The sequence below is a fragment of the Scylla paramamosain genome, chromosome 19 (assembly GCF_035594125.1).
Source record: "Scylla paramamosain isolate STU-SP2022 chromosome 19, ASM3559412v1, whole genome shotgun sequence".
In the NCBI taxonomy this organism is placed as follows: Eukaryota; Metazoa; Arthropoda; class Malacostraca; order Decapoda; family Portunidae; genus Scylla; species Scylla paramamosain.
This window is the reverse complement of record NC_087169.1, coordinates 8,555,487-8,573,916: the sequence shown is the minus strand read 5'-3', so window position 1 is coordinate 8,573,916 and position 18,430 is coordinate 8,555,487. Positions and strand designations below refer to the sequence as shown.

Below are 18,430 nucleotides of genomic sequence, written 5' to 3'. Positions count from 1 at the left end.
TCTTCTTTCCCTCCTCTACTTCAACTAGATGGCACCACTGCTATCACATCTATTTCTAAAGCTGAACTCTTTGCTCAAACCTTTGCTAAAAACGCTACCTTGGACGATTCTGGGCTTGTTTCTCCCTCTCCTCCACCCTCTGACTACTTCATGCCACCTGTTAAAATTCTTCGCAATGATGTTTTCCATGCCCTCGCTGGCCTAAACCCTCGGAAGGCTTATATATATATATATATATATATATATATATATATATATATATATATATATATATATATATATATATATATATATATATATATATATATATATATATATATATATATACACACACACACACACACACACACACAGCCTATAACGCGAGTTTCTGCAAATACTGAAAGAGGTGAAAGAACGTGTAACTCTAAGTAGGAAATATTCTATACACATATGCGCTTTAAGGCTCTGTTTACCCATCAGAGGAGTTAAAAATGTATGGGATTTACAGGTGTGCTATGCGCGTAGCTATGAGGTGATGGAGAGACGGTTGCATTGTCGCAGCCTCGGAGGTGCCACTTGGTCAAATTATGAATGGTTTAATCTTGTTTTCTGCAAGGTGTGGAATATTACAGTATTTTATAGCAAGACAAATCATATTAAAAAGCATTACACGACAGCATTATTGCGGTCATTAAAAGTACTCCTGTAAGATGCTATGTAGCATCATCACCCAGCTGTTTTCAGGATAGCTCTGACTCGCTCCTCCCCTCCTCCCTCGCTTCAATGATGCCACCTTGCCTAGTCAAACCCTTTAACTCTTTTTTTTTTTTTTTTTTTGGAAGAGACACTGGCCAAGACCAACAAAAACCCAATAAAAAAAAAAAGCCTACTAAGATGCCAGTCCCATAAAAGGTTCCAAAGCAGTAGTTAAAAATTGAAGAATAAGTGTTTTGAAACCTCCCTTTTGAAGGAATACAAGTTATAGGAAGGTGGAAATACAGAAACAGGCAGGGAATTCCAGAGTTTACCAGAGAAAAGGACGAATGATTGAGAATACTAGTTAACTATTGCATTTGAGAGGTGGACAGAATAGGTGTGAGAGAAAGAAGAAAGTCTTGTGCAACGAAGGCGCGGGAGGACGGGAGGCATGCAGTTAGCAAGATCAGAAGAGCAGTTAGCATGAAAACTGCGGTAGAAGACAGCTAGAGATGCAGCATTGCGGCGATGAGAGAAAGGCTGAAGACAGTCAGTTAGAGGAGAAGAGTTGATGAGACGAAAAGCTTTTGATTCCATCCTGTCTAGAAGAGCAGTATGAGTGGAATCCCCCCTAAACATGTGAAGCATACTCCATACATGGACGGATAAGGCCCTTGTACACAGTTAGCAGCTGGGGGGAGGGGTGAGAAAAACTGGCGGAGACGTCTCAGAACACCTAACTTCATAGAAGCTGTTTTAGCTAGAGATGAGATGTGAAGTTTGCAGTTTAGATTATAAGTAAAGGACAGACCGTGGATGTTCAGTGTATAAGAGGGGGACAGTTGAGTGTCATTGAAGAGGAGGGGATAATTGTCTGGAAGGTTGTGTCGAGTTGATAGATGGAGGAATTGTGTTTTTGAGGCATTGAACAATACCAAGTTTGTTTTGTCCCAATCAGAAATTTTAGAAAGATCAGAAGTTAAGCGTTCTGTGGCTTCCTCGCGTGAAATGTTTACTTCCTGAAGGGATGGACGTCTATAAAAAGACATGGAAAAGTGCAGGGTGGTACCATCAGCGTAGGAGTGGATAAGACAAGAAGTTTGGTTTAGAAGATCATTAATGAATAATAAGAAGAGAGTGAGTGACAGGATATAACCCTGAGGAACACCAATGTTAATAGATTTAGGAGAAGAACAGTGACCGTCTACCACAAGAGCAATAGAATGATCAGGAAGGAAACTTGAGATGAAGTTACAGAGAGAAGCATAGAAGCAGCAGGAGGGTAGTTTGGAAATCAAAGCTTGTGCCAGACTCGATGAAAAGGTTTTGATATGCCCAAGGCAACAGCAAAAAATTCACCAAAATCTCAAAAAAAATGATGACCGAGACTCAGTAAGGAAAGGCAGATCACCAGTGGAGCGGCCTTGACGGAACCCATACTGGCCATCAGATAGAAGGTTGTGAAGTGATAGATGTTTAAGAATCTTCCTGTTGAGGATAGATTAAAAAACTCTAGATAGGCAGGAAATTAAAGCAATAGGACGGTAGTTTGAGGGATTAGAACGGTCACCCATTTTAGGAACAGACTGAATGTAAGCAAACTTCCAGCAAGAAGAAAAGGTAGATGTTGACAGACAGAGCTGAAAGATTCTTAAACATTAATGACTTCACAACCTTCTGTCTCCTTGCCAGTATGGATTCCGTCAAGACCGCTCTACTGGTGATCTTTCGGCTTTCCTTACTGAGTTTTAGTTATCCTCGTTTAGAGATTTTGTTGTTGCTTTAGACATATAAAAACGTTTTGATAAAGTCTGTCACAAAGCTTTGATTTCCAAACTCTCCTTCTACGGCTTCGATCCCTTTATTTGTAACTTCACCTCAAGTTTCCTTTTTGACCGTTCTATTGTTGTTATGGTAGACGGTTACCGATCTCCTAAATCTATTAACATTAGTGTTCCGCAGGGTTGTCCTGTCAACAACTTTCTTTCTATCATTCATCAATGATCTTCTAAACCAAACTTCTTATCGTATCCACTCCTACGCTGATGATATCACCCTGATATCCACGTCCACGTGATATCCACCTCTTTTCATTGACGTTCAACACTTTAGAAAGTAAACAATTTGCGCTGGGACTCCATAGAACGCCTGACTTCTGATCTCTCTAAAATTTGTGATCTAGGCAGAGGAAACATACTATTGTTCAATGCCTCAAAAACTTAATTTCTTTATATGTCAACTCGATACAACCTTTCAGACAACTATCCGCTCTTCTTCAGTCACACTTAACTGTCCCCCTCTTCTTCACTGAATATCCATGGTCTGTCCTTAAATCATAATCAAAACGGGAAACTTCAAATCTCATCTCTAGCTAAAACTTGTTCTATGAATTTAGGCGTTCTGAGTCGTCTACGCCAGTTTTTTTTTTTTTTTTTTCTTTTTTCATCCCACAAGCTGCTAACTCTGTACAGGTTTTTTATCCGTCCATGCATAAAGTATGTTTCACATGTATAGGGGTTCTACTCATACTGCTATTTTAGACATTATTGAATGAAAAGCTTTTCGTCTTATCGACTCCTCTCCTGTAACTGACCGTCTTCAGCCTTTTTCTCATCGCCGCAATGTTGCATCTTTTGCTATCTTCTACCGCTATTTTCATGCTAAATGCTTTTCTGATCTTTGCTAACTGCATTCCTCCCATGCTCCCGCGGCCTCGCTTCTCAAGACTCTTCTTTCTCTCATCACTATTCTATCCAACTCTTTAATGCAAGAGATATCCAGTTTTCTCAGTCATTTGGTCATTTCTTTGGTCAATTCTGGAACCCCGTGTCTGCTTCTGTATTTCCTTATTTATGTGATTTGAACTCTTTCAAGAGGGAGCTTTGAAGAACCCTTCAATTTTCGATGATCCTCTTGGCATCTCTTTTTGAACTGGCACCTCAGTTGGAGTTTTTTTTCCCTCTTTTTTGTGTCCTTTGGCCAGTGACTCTCGTAAAAAAACAAAATAAAGAGAGAGAGAGAGAGAAAGAGAGAGAGAGAGAGAGAGAGAGAGAGAGAGAGAGAGAGAGAGAGAGAGAGAGAGAGAGAGAGAAAGAGAGAGAGAGATACAAGATACAAAATATTTTATTGGCCTCTTAGAAAAACATTTATGTACAAATATGTACAATTTTATAGCCTATGGTCTGATAAGCCGAAGCTTTACTACGGACCATTTACTATTTGTAAATTGAGCAGGTACATGTGATGTGGTTCATTGTCTATTAAAATAATATATATTGTAGAAAATAATAATAATAATAATAATAATAATAATAATAATAATAATAATAATAATAATAATAACAATAATAATAATAATAATAATAATAATGATAATAAGTGATAATAACAATAATATTGACATAATAATAATAATAGTAATAATAATAATAATAATAATAATAATAATAATAATAATAATAGTAATAATAATAATAATAATAATAATAATAGTAATAATAATAATAATAATAATAATAATAATAATAATAATACCCTAAAAAGTAATATTAATAACAATAATAATATTAATAATAATACTAACAACATACATTAATATATAGGGTAATAAGAAATGAATAAGTGTAGTGCACTGAAATCACTAGACACAAGTTATAGTTGTCATTGCTGGGTGTTATGAAGAAGTGTTATTTTTAGTTTTTTCTTAAAAGAGTCCCGTTGGGTGATGCCTTTAACATCCTGTGGCAGCGTGTTCCAGAGCCTGCTGCCCCGCACCAAGACACTGCTGTGCATGGTCGGTGCGGCACAGCGGAATACGGAGGTTTTGTCTGTTTCTTGTTATTGGTTGGAAGCCACAGTGTAAGGGAAGGAATTTAGCAATGCATGTACAAATGAAATGGTCTGTAATTTTATGATGTCATGGAGCTTAAGTATTTTGTGTTCAGTGAAGAGAAGAGAAGTGTGATCATAACGGTGACGGTAGAACATAATACGAAGCATTTTCTTCTATGTGAGAAAAAGATTGTTAATTAAAGTTTTAAATGTTCCACCCCACACAGCACAACAATACAACAAATGTAGATATACTGTTGACATGTAAATCAATTTTATACATTCAATGGGCAGAGAGAGAGAGAGAGAGAGAGAGAGAGAGAGAGAGAGAGAGAGAGAGAGAGAGAGAGAATATATATATATATATATATATATATATATATATATATATATATATATATATATATATATATATATATATATATATATGTGTGTGTGTGTGTGTGTGTGTGTGTGTGTGTGTGTGGAGTATGTACATTAACTAGTGGCAGGGTCACGAGCGAAAAGAGAGAGATGGATAGAGAAAAAAAAAATAGTATACAATATAAACGAGGCAAAATTACATATACACACATAATGAGGAGTATAAAATAGGTGATAAAACACGCAAAATATATACAAAAAAGGATCAGAGAAGGAGACGGTGTTCGTCGAACGCATAGAGTAATAAGGCCATTAGTAATAATACATCGCGACGGGAACGGAATAGTAATCGACCTCAGGGAATAATATTTCAAACAAGAACTGGCTTTGCAACTGAAGACGGGTAAGTAGGCAGGATTTAAAACCATCGTGAAGGCAAAGGTGGCAGTTTGTAGTGTGAGCTGAGATGCAGCATCATAAGGTAACGAAAGCAGTCGCTGAAAGGAGATTTATTCATACACTAATGCAATGAAAAGGGTGCAGTCGAATGAAAGAAAGGTACCATAGTATTATAACCCAAACACTGAAATAAATCGGGTAGTACAAAAGAGTATGTAGAAACTTATCTGAGGGACGAGGATGGCCAGCGTGTCTCTTTTTGAAAGGAAAGGAATGCAGGGGTGCGCCAACGGAGTGAGGCACAAAAATGAGGTCCTAGGAATAAAAAAAAGTTTTTGTACGCACTGAGCCTTCAAAAATAGATGCAGAGTTAGAATGACCAATAAAGTTGTGTTATTTAGACATTTGGTTATACAGTGTATGTACAAAAATGGGAGCACACATAAAATATATAATTGTACACGGCGAGGCGCGTGTCGCGGTGAAAAAGCTTGAAGGAAAACCCGCGAAAGTCGCTCTAGATGCAGGAGTCATTGTGACGAGTAGATGGGGAGAAGCGGCGATGAGACAGGACGAGGGGAGGCCAGGAGGATATTTGAGGCGCCCGGTGGAGGCGTGACAAAGAGGACGCCTGAGAGGTTAGGTACAGCCGGGAGATTATGTGGGCGACGCAGACGATAGGGCTCTTCTCAGAAAGTCCAGGGGGCACTGCAGGACAGGAGTGACGCCCCAGGAGATGCAGGGTGCGTTGTAGGAAGTAGGGGCATCTAAGGAACGGCAGGAGAGCGGCGTCGTAGTGAAGTAAGAGAGCGATGCCATAGCTAGGCGTAAACGAGGCACAGGGAGCGACAGTGAGGAGCGCATGGAAACACACGCCGTTGGAGAAGGGAGGTTAGAGACGCCGCGGGATGACGAGGCAAGGAGACCAGGCGCTACGGACAGCGGCGTGAGCAGGAACCAGGTCGAAGAAGGCATTGCAGGAGGAAGAAATTCGGGGTCAGGACACAAGGTGGTTTAGGAGGCGTGTAGTGTTGAAACACCAGCTACCAGAATTATGTTAAGCCCATTCTGCCTCCTATAGAATATATAGGTATATGGGGGTGAATGACTTAATATTGAAGCGCTGGAAATTTATTTGAGGTATAGATGATACAGAGTGTGATCCAATCCTGCACTCAAATTACTGCCCTCTCCCTTAATTGCCTCTTGACTGCCCCCAATGGGGAGATCAGTCTCTATTTATTTGCTACAGATCATACATAGGTACACAATGGGAGCTAACAGAAGATAACATTTAAAGCGAGCGAAACAGGAATGAAAGGATTAACATAGACAAATATGATAATCCAAGAGAGGAAAAAGAAAGTGCTTCCCCACGGGACAGACACACCTAAGTTATACAGTTGGCGAGTCGATTTTAGACGAGTAGGACGTATGTTTTGTAAGGATTGGTATATTCACGTTATTCTGGTTTTATGAGCCATACGAGTAAGTGGATGAGGGGCTGATGCAGTATTAACAAAAATTCTTAGCTTTCTGCTCAGCCTTCAGCTTAGACTCGTGCTTATCTCATAATAGTGTTTAAAGCACTATTATATATATATATATATATATATATATATATATATATATATATATATATATATATATATATATATATATATATATATATATATATATATATATATATATATATATATATATATATATATATAATATTTTATCTTCGATTTTGTAAGGATATGAGTTCATGACTGTTTTTTTTTTTTTTTTTTAGTAAGTAAATTAGGCCCCACGCAAGGCGTGTGTTACGAATTTGATTCAGCGGTACCACGTCGCTTCCACTCAGTAGCTCCAATTTCCCTATCCTTTTTCTTTAGTGTAAGGGAGATAATGACCCCTAAGGCCAAGAAAGGCAATAAAGGAAAATCAACTGAACCTATAACGAGATTTGCCATCTTCGTCCAGTCAGTATTTGAGGAAAGAAGTAGCCTTAAGTGCCTCACTCACTCAGCGGCACAAAGAAAGCCGCTTGGGCCTCTATTACTGAGAAGTAAATGAAACACGTTGACAGTAGGATACAGGAAGGCCCAAAGTCATTATTGTTGCAGAGCTGTATTTCCTATTGGTTAAATAACACTAATTATTGTTTTAATTGCTAGTGTCACTGCATCACTCCTTCCTGTGGGAATCTCCAAGACATTCCCCGCCAAATCTGTCACAAATAACATTCCTGCAGGTCTAGTCTATATATACTTTCAACATTTCAGAGTCACCGAGGTCACTGAGAACATCGTTAAGGGGCTGATAATTCTTGAGGTGGAAGGCTTGGGCACGACGGTCGGCCATCTTTGATTGTTCAGCCTACGATTAGCCTTTAGCAGAAAGTCAGACAACCTCCGCAACAGTCTTAACTTTTCGGCGCCGTAAGCACTAGGTTTAGCACGATTTGGGAAGTTAAGCACGACCCTAAACATGAAGTTTCGGCTGAGAGCTCTCTCTCTCTCTCTCTCTCTCTCTCTCTCTCTCTCTCTCTCTCTCTCTCTCTCTCTCTCTCTCTCTCTGTTAATACCGCTTCTGGGTATCTGTTTACGGCTAACGAGTGGCCTGAACTCGTTTGTATTTGTCCTGCAAAAAACTACATGGTGTAGCCTAGGGAAACTGACCCGAGAGGAGTGGCAGCTGGTACCGGTGTTGTTACTGAGTCGCAGAGAGGGGCTTTGCAGATTTTTTAATATATATATATATATATATATATATATATATATATATATATATATATATATATATATATATATATATATATATATATATATATATATATATATCAAAAAAATTATGTGAGAGGAGAAGGAGGCAGTAGCCACCTGCCGAAATGATAATTACTCCTAGTGAGGTCTAAAGCACTGTTCAGGGGGTGCTGTGAACTTATCATTAAACCCAGCTGTGACCTCACTGAACGTTTCCCTTTGTGTCTCACAGCACAAGGGGGCAGTCACAGCCTGCCCTCTAAAGACAACTCTCTTCCTCCACACGAAACTACAAGCACCTAATAACACACACCCTTCACTCAAAAATTTTAAAATCATGGCGACTCCTACACCAGCCTCGGAGTCCCCATATGGGGAGGGGACCATAAATGTCACCAGGTCGGACTGCCTTTCTGTCGACGACCCTAAGTGTCTTGACACCCCCCTCAACTTTTTCTTCATTAACTTCTGCAACATTCGCAGTCTAAGATCTAATTTTCAATCTGTAGAACACCACCTCTCTTCTTCTAAACCTCATCTTCTTTTCCTCACTGAAACTCAGGTGTCTCAGGCAACTGACAGTAGTCCCTTTTCTATTCCCTCCTATTTTCTCTACCCTCATTTTTTATCCAAAGCTGGATGCTGCTTTTATGTGCGCAATGACTTAACCTGCTCTCGTGCCCACGCTCTTGAATCTTCCGAGTTTTCCACCATCTGGCTACGACTACAGAGTCACTCTCATACTAAATTTATGTGTGCTGTATACCTCTCACCTAACTCCTCTGACTATAAGAAATTCTTTGACTACTCAACTTCCAAAGTGGAGCACATTCTGACCCTCTTCCCTTTTGCAGAGATCTCCATTCTTGGAGACTTCAGTGTTCACCACCAGCTTTAGCTTTCCTCTCCCTTCACTGACCATCCTGGTGAACTAGAATACAACTTTGCTAGCCTCCATGACCTAGAGCAATTGGTGCAACACCCTACTCGTATTCCTGACCGTCTTGGAGATACACCCAACATTCTTGACCTTTTCCTGACCTCAAATCCTTCTGCTTATGCTGTCGCACTTTCTTCTCCGTTAGGCTCCTCCGATCACAATCTCATATCTGTATCTTGTCCTATCGCTCCAATCCCTCCTCAGGATCCCCCTAAGCGAAAGTGCCTCTGGCGTTTAGCCTCTGCTAGTTGGGGGAACCTGAGGTATTTTCCTGATTTTCCTTGGAATGACTACTGCTCCCGTGTCAGAGACCCTTCTTTGTGTGCTGAGCGCATAACAGAAGTGATAGTGTCTGGCATGGAGGCGTGCATTGCTCACTCATTTTCTCGTCCTAAACCTTCTAAACCTTGGTTTAACACTGATTGTTCTCGTGCTATACACGATAGAGAGGTGGCCCACAAAAGGTATGTACTTAAGCCTTCCATCACCAGAATCTCATGCACTTTATATTTCTGCCCGGAACCATGCCAAGTCTGATCTCCAACTAGCCAAAAACCTTTCAAGATCTAACTCCCTTCGTGACTTCTGGCATCTAGCCGAAAATATTTCCAATAACTTTGCTTCTTCTTTCCCTCCTCTATTTCAACCAGATGGCACCACTGCTATCACATCTATTTCTAAAGCTGACCTCTTCGCTCAAACCTTTGCTAAAAACTCTACCTTGGAGGTATCTCTTCCACCCTCTGACTACTTCATGCCACCTATTAAAATTCTTCGCAATGATGTTTTCCATGCCCTCGCTGGCCTTAACCCTCGGAAGGCTTATATACCTGATGGGGTCCCTCCTATTGTTCTCCGAAACTGTGGCTCCGTGCTTGCACCTTGCCTAGTCAAACTCTTTCATCTCTGTCTGTCAACATCTACCTTTCCTTCTTGCTGGAAATTTGCCTACATTCAACCTGTTCCTAAAAAAGGGTGACCGTTCTAATCCCTCAAACTACCGTCCTATTGCTTTAATTTTCTGCCTATCTAAAGTTTTGGAATCTATCCTCAACAGGAAGATTCTTAAACATCTATCACTTCACAACCTTCTATCTGATCGCTAGTATGGTTTCCGTCTACTGGTGATCATCTTTCTTTCCTTACTGAGTCTTGGTCATCCTCTTTTAGAGATTTTGGTGAAACTTTTGCTGTTGCCTTGGACATAACAAAAGCTTTTGATAGAGTCTGGCACAAAGATTTGATTTCCAAACTACCCTTTTACGGCTTCTCTCCTTCTCTCTGTAACTTCATCTCAAGTTTCCTTTCTGACCGTTCTATTCCTGCTGTGGTAGACGGTCACTGTTCTTCTCCTAGATCTATTAACAGTGGTGTTCCTCAGGGTTCTGTCCTGTCACCCACTCTCTTCTTATTATTCATTAATGATCTTCTAAACTAAACTTCTTGTCCTATCCACTCCTACGCTGATGATACAACCTTGCACTTTTCCATGTCTTTTCATAAACGTCCAATCCTTCAGGAGGTAAACATTTCACGCAAGGAAGCCACAGACGCATGACTTCTGATCTTTCTAAAATTTCTGATTGGGGCAAAACAAACTTGGTATTGTTCAATGCCTCAAAAACTTAATTCCTCCATCTATCAACTCGACACAACCTTCCAGACAACTATCCCCGGTTCTTCAGTCACACTCAACTGTCCCCCTCTTCTATACTGAACATCCTTGGTCTGTCCTTTACTTATAATCTGAACTGGAAACTTCACATCTCATCTCTAGCTAAAAACAGTTTCTATGAAGTTAGGTGTTCTGAGACGTCTCCGCCAGTTTTTCTCACCCCCCTAGCTGCTAACTCTGTACAACATCCGTCCATCTATGGAGTATGCTTCACATGTCTGGGGGGGTTCCACTCATACTGCTGTTCTAGACTGGGTTGAATGAAAATCTTTTCGTCTCATCAACTCCTCTCCTCTAACTGACTGTCTTCAGCCTCTCTCTCACCGCCGCAATGCTGCATCTCTAGCTGTCTTCTACCGCTATTTTCATGCTAACTGCTCTTCTGATCTTGCTAACTGCATGCCTCCCCTCCTCCCGCGGCCTCGCTGCACAAGACTTTCTTCTTTCTCTCACCCCTTTTCTGTCCACCTCCCTAACGCAAGAGTTAACCAGTACTCTCAATCATTCATCCCTTTCTCTGGTAAACTCTGGAACTCCCTGCCTGCTTCTGTGTTTCCACCTTCCTATGACTTGAATTCCTTCAAGAGGGAGGTTTCAAGACACTTATTCATCAGTTTTTGACCTCTGCTTTGACCCTTTTATGGGACTGGCTTTTCAGTGGGCATTTTTGTTTTTATTGGATTTTTGTTGTCCTTGGCCAGTGTCCATCCTACATGAAAAAAAAAAAAAACATTTACACATTTTTATGATACATACATTGTCACTATGTGAATTTTAAAAGAAATGTAATTTTGGTAGATAATTAAATAAACATGCATTAATAAATTTTCTTTAGCTTTGCAAGATTTGTACTCTAGTCGATAATGTACAACATATATTCACCACATCCTTTTTGTGTGTGGTGCGGATGCGCATGCGGATATTCTTTTCATCGCAAATGTAGATCCGGATGCGGATATCTACTTCATCAGAAATGCGGATGTGCATGCGTATATTCAGTTTATCAGAACTACGGATGCGAATGCGGATGCTAAAAACTATACATATGGTCAGTAGATGCGAATGCGGACATCCGAAGTATACATTTCTGCTTGCTACAATGTTGTGACTGTGCCTTTTTTTTTTTCATGTAGGTGGGGCATCGGTCAAGGGTAACAAAATTAAAAGTAAGTCCCACTGAAGTGCTAGTCCCCAAAGAGTCAGAAGTAATCGTATGAATTATTGAGAATACTGGTTAACTCTTGCATTAGAGAGGTGGACAGAATAGGGGTGAGAAAAAATAGAAAGTCTTGTGCAGCAAGGCCATAGGAGGAGGGGAGGTAAGCACTTAGCAATATCAGAGGAGTAGCTAGCGTAAAAATACCGGTAGAAGATAGCAAGAGATGCAACACTGCGGCGATGAGGGAGAGGATGAAGATAGTAAGTTAGTAGAGGAATTGATAAGACGAAAGCTTTCTTTCATCATCAGAAGAACTGCATTTTTTTTTTTCCAATGTAGGAGGAGCACCGGTCAAGGGCAACAAAACTGCAATAAAAGAAAAAAAAAAAAAGGTCCACCGAGGTACCGGTCCCCGAACAGAGTTGAATAATAATAATAATAATAATAATAATAATATTTATTGGTCACGTAACATACATGAAATTTGTCTTGTGTGTTTTCATAAAAGATTAAATCATTCATACAAGGTCTAAAACTAACAGGTCTTATTAATCTAAAATATTCATACTCACGCGAAAAAAAAAAAAAAAAAAAAATTATATATATATATATATATATATATATATATATATATATATATATATATATATATATATATATATATATATATATATATATATATATATATATATATATATATATATATATATATATATATATATATATATATATATATATATATGCGGTAGACAAAAAAATATACGATAAGTGTCTTGAAACCTCCCTCTTGAAATAGTTCGTCATAGGAAGGTGGAAATACAGGAAGTTCCAGTGTTTACCAGAAAAGGGATGAATGATTGAGAATACTGGCTAACTCTTGCATTAGAGAGTTGGACAGAATAGGAATGAGAGAAAGAAGAAAGTCTTGTGCAGCGAGGCCGCTGGAAGAGGAGAATGCATGGAGTCTGCAAGATCAGAAGAGCACTTGGTATGAAAATAGCGGTAGAAGATAGCAAGAGATGCAACGACGATGAGAAGAGAGGCTCAAGACAGCCAGTTTGAGGAAAGGAGTTGATAAGACGAAGAGCTTTTGATTCCATCCTGTCTAAAAGAGCGGTATGAGTAGAACCTCTTTCTTTCATAAGATAAACATAAGAAATAAGGGAAGCTGCAAGAAGCGACCAGGCTTACACGTGGCAGTCCCTGTATGAAACACACCTACCAATTTCCATCTGCTATCCCCATCCATAAACTTGTCTAATCTTCTCTTAAAGCTCTCTAGTGTCCTAGCACTAACTACATGATTACTGAGTCCGTTCCACTCATCTATCACTCTATTTCAGAACCAATTTTTTCCTATCTCCTTCCTAAACCTAAATTTTTCAAGCTTGAACCCGTTATTTTTTGTTCTACCCTGGTTGCTGATCCTAAGAATTTTGCTTACATCTCCCTTGTTATAACCCTAACACTAGAGGCTCACGACAAACTCAGCACAGCAATACTACAGGCTCACGACAAGACTTCATAAACATTACTCACCAAGGATCACGAGTCAGGAAAAACAACTCCTTATTTTCACCTCTCCTCAAGGTCTTTGGCTACCTTTCTGCACACATCCACTACTCAACACACACCACGAAAACACTAAGAATTTCTGATATGTATTTCACAGTGAAAAAGAATTATGGCAAATTGGACCAACAGAATGGCAGCTTAAGATTGTTAAGAGGTAAAGATGGAAAGAAGATACAAATTGTTGATTCAAGAACTGAAGGTGTTTATGTGTGTGTGTGTGTGTGTGTGTGTGTGTGTGTGTGTGTGTGTGTGCATTCTCTCTCTCTCTCTCTCTCTCTCTCTCTCTCTCTCTCTCTCTCTCTCTCTCTCTCTCTCTCTCTCTCTCTCTCTCTCTCTCTCTCTCTCTCTCCTGTGACTGCCTTCAGCCTTTCTCTCATTACTGCAATAAATGAATAAATAAATGAGAGAAAATGAGACAAGAGAGAATAAGAGTGAATGCAGTTTAAATAAAATAGAATTAGACAAATAAAAAAAAAGAGAAAACAAGAAAAAAAATAATGAACAATGAATTAATGGGATGAATAAAGAAATCATAACCTGTTCCTGTAGAATTTTTGTTACAAAATGTTCCTGTAGAATTTTTGTGCATTTTTTTTTGAGTGTGTTTGGGTGTTTTTGTAGAATTTGTGTGCATTTTTTTATGTGTTTTTGAGTGTCTTTGGGTGTTTTTGACAAGCAGACACTCAAATATATCAGATTTTCCTTTCACCCACCCAAAAGACAGCCTTACCTTCATCCTCCTCTCTAAACAAAACTCAAAATTAATATTGTCAGCGGTTTGTGAGTCTCTCTCTCTCTCTCTCTCTCTCTCTCTCTCTCTCTCTCTCTCTCTCTCTCCTCTCTCAAAGAGTTAAAGTGAAAATATAAAACACCTAATTTAATTTCTTAACCAAGCATCAACAGGTGGCTGACTTAAAGACACTAACTAACCTCATTAACTAATAAATCTAATTGAAAGTCAATGCCACAGTAACTATTCCTTTAAAAATAATGACTCAATCTGTGTATTCATGTGAAGCATACTCCGTATATGGATGGATAAAGGTCTCAGAGTTAGCAGCTGGGTGGATGAGAAAAACTTGTGGAGACGACTCAGAACGCCTAACTTCATGGAACCTATTTTAGCTAAAGCTGAAATATGAAGTTGTTGTTAAGCTATTTACTATTTCCGCTTTAAAAGAAAAAAAAATCCAGTGTTTTATGCGAGGCAAGAAATGTATAAAGGTTTGTAATATCCATTGCTTTCTGCAGATTTAATTGATTTTTATATAATTACTCACCCAGGTTCAGGTGACTTTTTTTTTCATTTTTTTATATACATTTTTGTTTTCCTTGACCGATGCCCATCTTAAAAAGAAGAAGAAGAAGAAGAAGAAGAAGAAGAAGAAGAAGAAGAAGAAGAAGAAGAACAAAGAAAAAAAGAAAGCTTATGGACTTGTTATACTTGTGGCATGTGTTTGTTATATCCACAATATTTTATTCTTTGTACATCTGTATGATTCTTTCGTGATGCATCTATACATATATTTGTTTATTTGTGTGTGTGCACCTGTGATTAACATTAATGATATTTTAACAAGTCTGTTCCAGTGGGGTTAAATTATGAATTACCCTTGGACACTATTAATTACTTTTTTACTTTTATGTTGTATGTAAAGTCACTCGAGGTGACTTTTTGTGGTTTTCAGGTGAATGTCAAAGGTGAACGTATAAAAATATATATATATTTAGATATATATACAGAGTTCTGGGAGAAGGGTGTGGCGATGTCCTTTATGTGATACAGCGTTACACCCTGGCAAGAAACTGCTGGAGCCGGCTCAAGGGTCGCTTAGCGCCATTGAAAAGTGCTGACAGCTGAAATATGGGCGGGTTGACCGCACTCACAGTACATGAATATATTCATAATTATAGATCTCTAATTACATAAATAAAGCAAGGGAAAAAGCTATTTATAGTTAAGAATAATACATGCTAAAATAGATAAGAGAGAGATTAAATATGGAGAATACTTAGATAATGAAATGTAGGTGCTACCGATTATTTATCGATGGCAATAAAAGAATTATGGAAAGTTCTTCTATGGTGTTGTGTGTGTGTGTGTGTGTGTGTGTGTGTGTGTGTGTGACGTAGGAGGGTGATAATGTCCGCCCCACCCTTATCCGCCATCACCCATTATCTACACTTATACATACATGTATACATACACTTATATTGCTAATTAGGCAAAGAATTCTAAATACAATACACATTATTATATTTTTTTATTTTTTTTTATGTAGGAAGGACACTGGCCAAGGGCAACAAAAATTCAATAAAAAAAAATATGCCCACTGAAATGCCAGTCCCATAAAAGGGTCAAAGCAGTGGTCAAAAATTGATGAATAAGTGTCTTGAAACCTCCCTCTTGAAGGAATTCAAGTCATAGGAAGGTGGAAATACAGAAGCAGGCACGGAGTTCCAGAGTTTACCAGAGAAAGGGATTAATGATTGAAAATACTGGTTAACTCTTGCGTTAGAGAGGTGGACAGAATAGGGGTGAGAGAAAGAAGAAAGTCTTGTGCAGCGAGGCCGCGGAAGGAGGGGAGGCATGCAGTTAGCAAGATCAGAAGAGCAGTTAGCATGAAAATAGCGGTAAAAGACAGCTAGATATGCAACATTGCGGCGGTGAGAGAGAGGCTGAAGACAGTCAGTTAAAGGAGAGGGGTCGATGAGACGAAAAGCTTTTGATTCCACCCTGTCTAGAAGAGCAGTATGAGTGGAACCCCCCCAGACATGTTAAGCATACTCCATACATGGACGGATAAGGCCCTTGTCCAGAGTTAGCAACTGGGGGGGGATGAGAAAAACTGGCGGAGACGTCTCAGAACACCTAACTTCATAGAAGCTGTTTTAGCTAGAGATGAGATGTGAAGTATACATCCACTTAGGCAAATAATTATAATACATATTATTATTAATTATATGACACCGTTACAATTCGGTGCAAAGATGTAAGCCTTGTTCTGCAAAATATAAAATATATTAGTGCATTCCTACTCTTTACAGGATCAGCAGCTTGAGTGAGTCTGGCATCCTGCAACATCTGTACGGTGCTGCACTTGGGAATGCTTCATATTGCCTGGAGACCATTTCAACCTCCACCGTCTTCGACATCAAGCTCAGGCCCCTTGAACTGCAAGACTTCTATGGTGTTATCTCTGTTTACATTGGAGGTCAGAAAGTTATCGAAAATTCGCGAAAATTTGTGATTTTTAGCGTTTTCAGACTTTTACTAGAAAATAACCACTCACTCACTCACTCACTCACTATATATATATATATATATATATATATATATATATATATATATATATATATATATATATATATATATATATATATATATATATATATATATATACCTGCACACACACACACACACAGATACGCTGTGTTACTGAATGGTGAGTGAGTAAGTGAGAGTGTGAGAGTGAGTGAGTGAGAGAGAGAGAAAGCACTGGCCTCCAAGGACTGGCACTACAGTGGGAGAACACAATATCAAACAAATATGAGCCATTGGTTTTGTTTTCTCCACTAAACATCAACCTCGGTCTCTTGAAACTGTTTGTTATAGCTCTTGACAACGAGTCTGCTTCCTTCAAATATCTTCAATACTTCTTTCCTAAGCTTTCAGAGGCAAAAGTGAAAGCTGGTATCTTCATCTGACCACAAGTAAGGAAAATTATGGAGTGCTCAAAATTTTTACAGAAGCTCACAGAAAAGGAGAAAAAGCTTGGGAGTGTTTGATTACTGTAGTACAGGGCTTTCTTGGCAACAACAAGGCTGATAACTATAATGAACTGATTAAAGCTTAAATGAAAAGCTGTGGTGAGATGGCCTGCAGAAACTCCTTGAAGGTCCATATCCTGGATGCTCACCTTTACTTTTATCTTTGCCTTAAATAGTAAAGATTACATGAACGTCAAGTTCCTCGTATCTTTGAATGAAAGGTCGACACCTTTAAACTAAACCCTTGAAAACAAGTTTTACTTACCACAAAAATTTATCTTCAGTTAGATGAGAGAAAAATTAAAATAATACATGTTTGCAAAAACCTATAGAACGAATTGAAATAAGTTTCTATTTCCTTAAGGCGTCGTCACACTAGTACATTTTTCGTCAACTTTTCATCGTTATCTTCTAGAAAATCGACAATTTCTTGAGCACGCCCTTTCACACACACACACACACACACACACACACACACACACACACACACACACACACACACACACACACACACACACACACACACACACACACACACACACAGCCGTTCATCTGCACTTTTGTAGATAATAAACAAACATGGCTCCTCTCACGCACAGGCGACCACTGCCCATGTTTTTTTTAATTTTTTTTTTGTTAGTTTAACGCTCTCAGCTTATGTAACCATTTTTTAGACTTACAGGTAACAGCGTTTCCAAAAAACTACGATATAACCGGTGTAACAGAATCATAGCTAAATGCATGAAATCATTGCTAAATGCAGTCAGGGACTATTTGGCTGAATTTAAAATTCCTAGTTACACGGCATTTGGAGAAAAGTCGAATACACCTTATTTGATATCAAAACCAGTTTTAAACCAGTCCTGTTATCAAAACCCTGTGTTGCAAACGTAGATGCTCCATTCATATTACTAAAAATAATTGTTGCGATACGAAACTAGCAATAGCTCTCAGTCCAAACCGACAGAACAAATTAGCGAGATAGTGACACACACGACGCTGTAGTCCTTGGTGACTAATTTACCGGTGACGAACTGGGGCGAAACGCACCTCGCACCACAGACACGATTCATATAATAATTATTATGCAATTTATTTTATATTCACTTCATAAATTTATACAAAACCCGAACTCGTGCATGCTACGAAAGATGAATTAGTAGAAAATCTGAATGTCGGTGAGGAGTTCAGTAATACTGACAACTGCACAATGATCGTTATAAACTTCTTGGGTAACGAATCAAATAAAAACAAAGTAAAGTCCGTGAATATATATATATATATATATA

General features: G+C 38.8%; 1 protein-coding gene across 1 annotated transcript in view; it reads left to right on the top strand.

Moving 5' to 3' along the window:
• Positions 1–17,078, top strand: part of LOC135109464 (uncharacterized) — a 117,643-nt gene extending 100,565 nt beyond the window's left edge. Inside the window, exons 6-7 of the mRNA XM_064020843.1 lie at positions 16,419–16,585; positions 16,987–17,078. Coding sequence (XP_063876913.1) covers positions 16,419–16,585; positions 16,987–17,078 — 259 coding nt within the window. The remainder of the gene's footprint in view (positions 1–16,418; positions 16,586–16,986) is intronic.
• Positions 17,079–18,430: the final 1,352 nt, after the last annotated feature.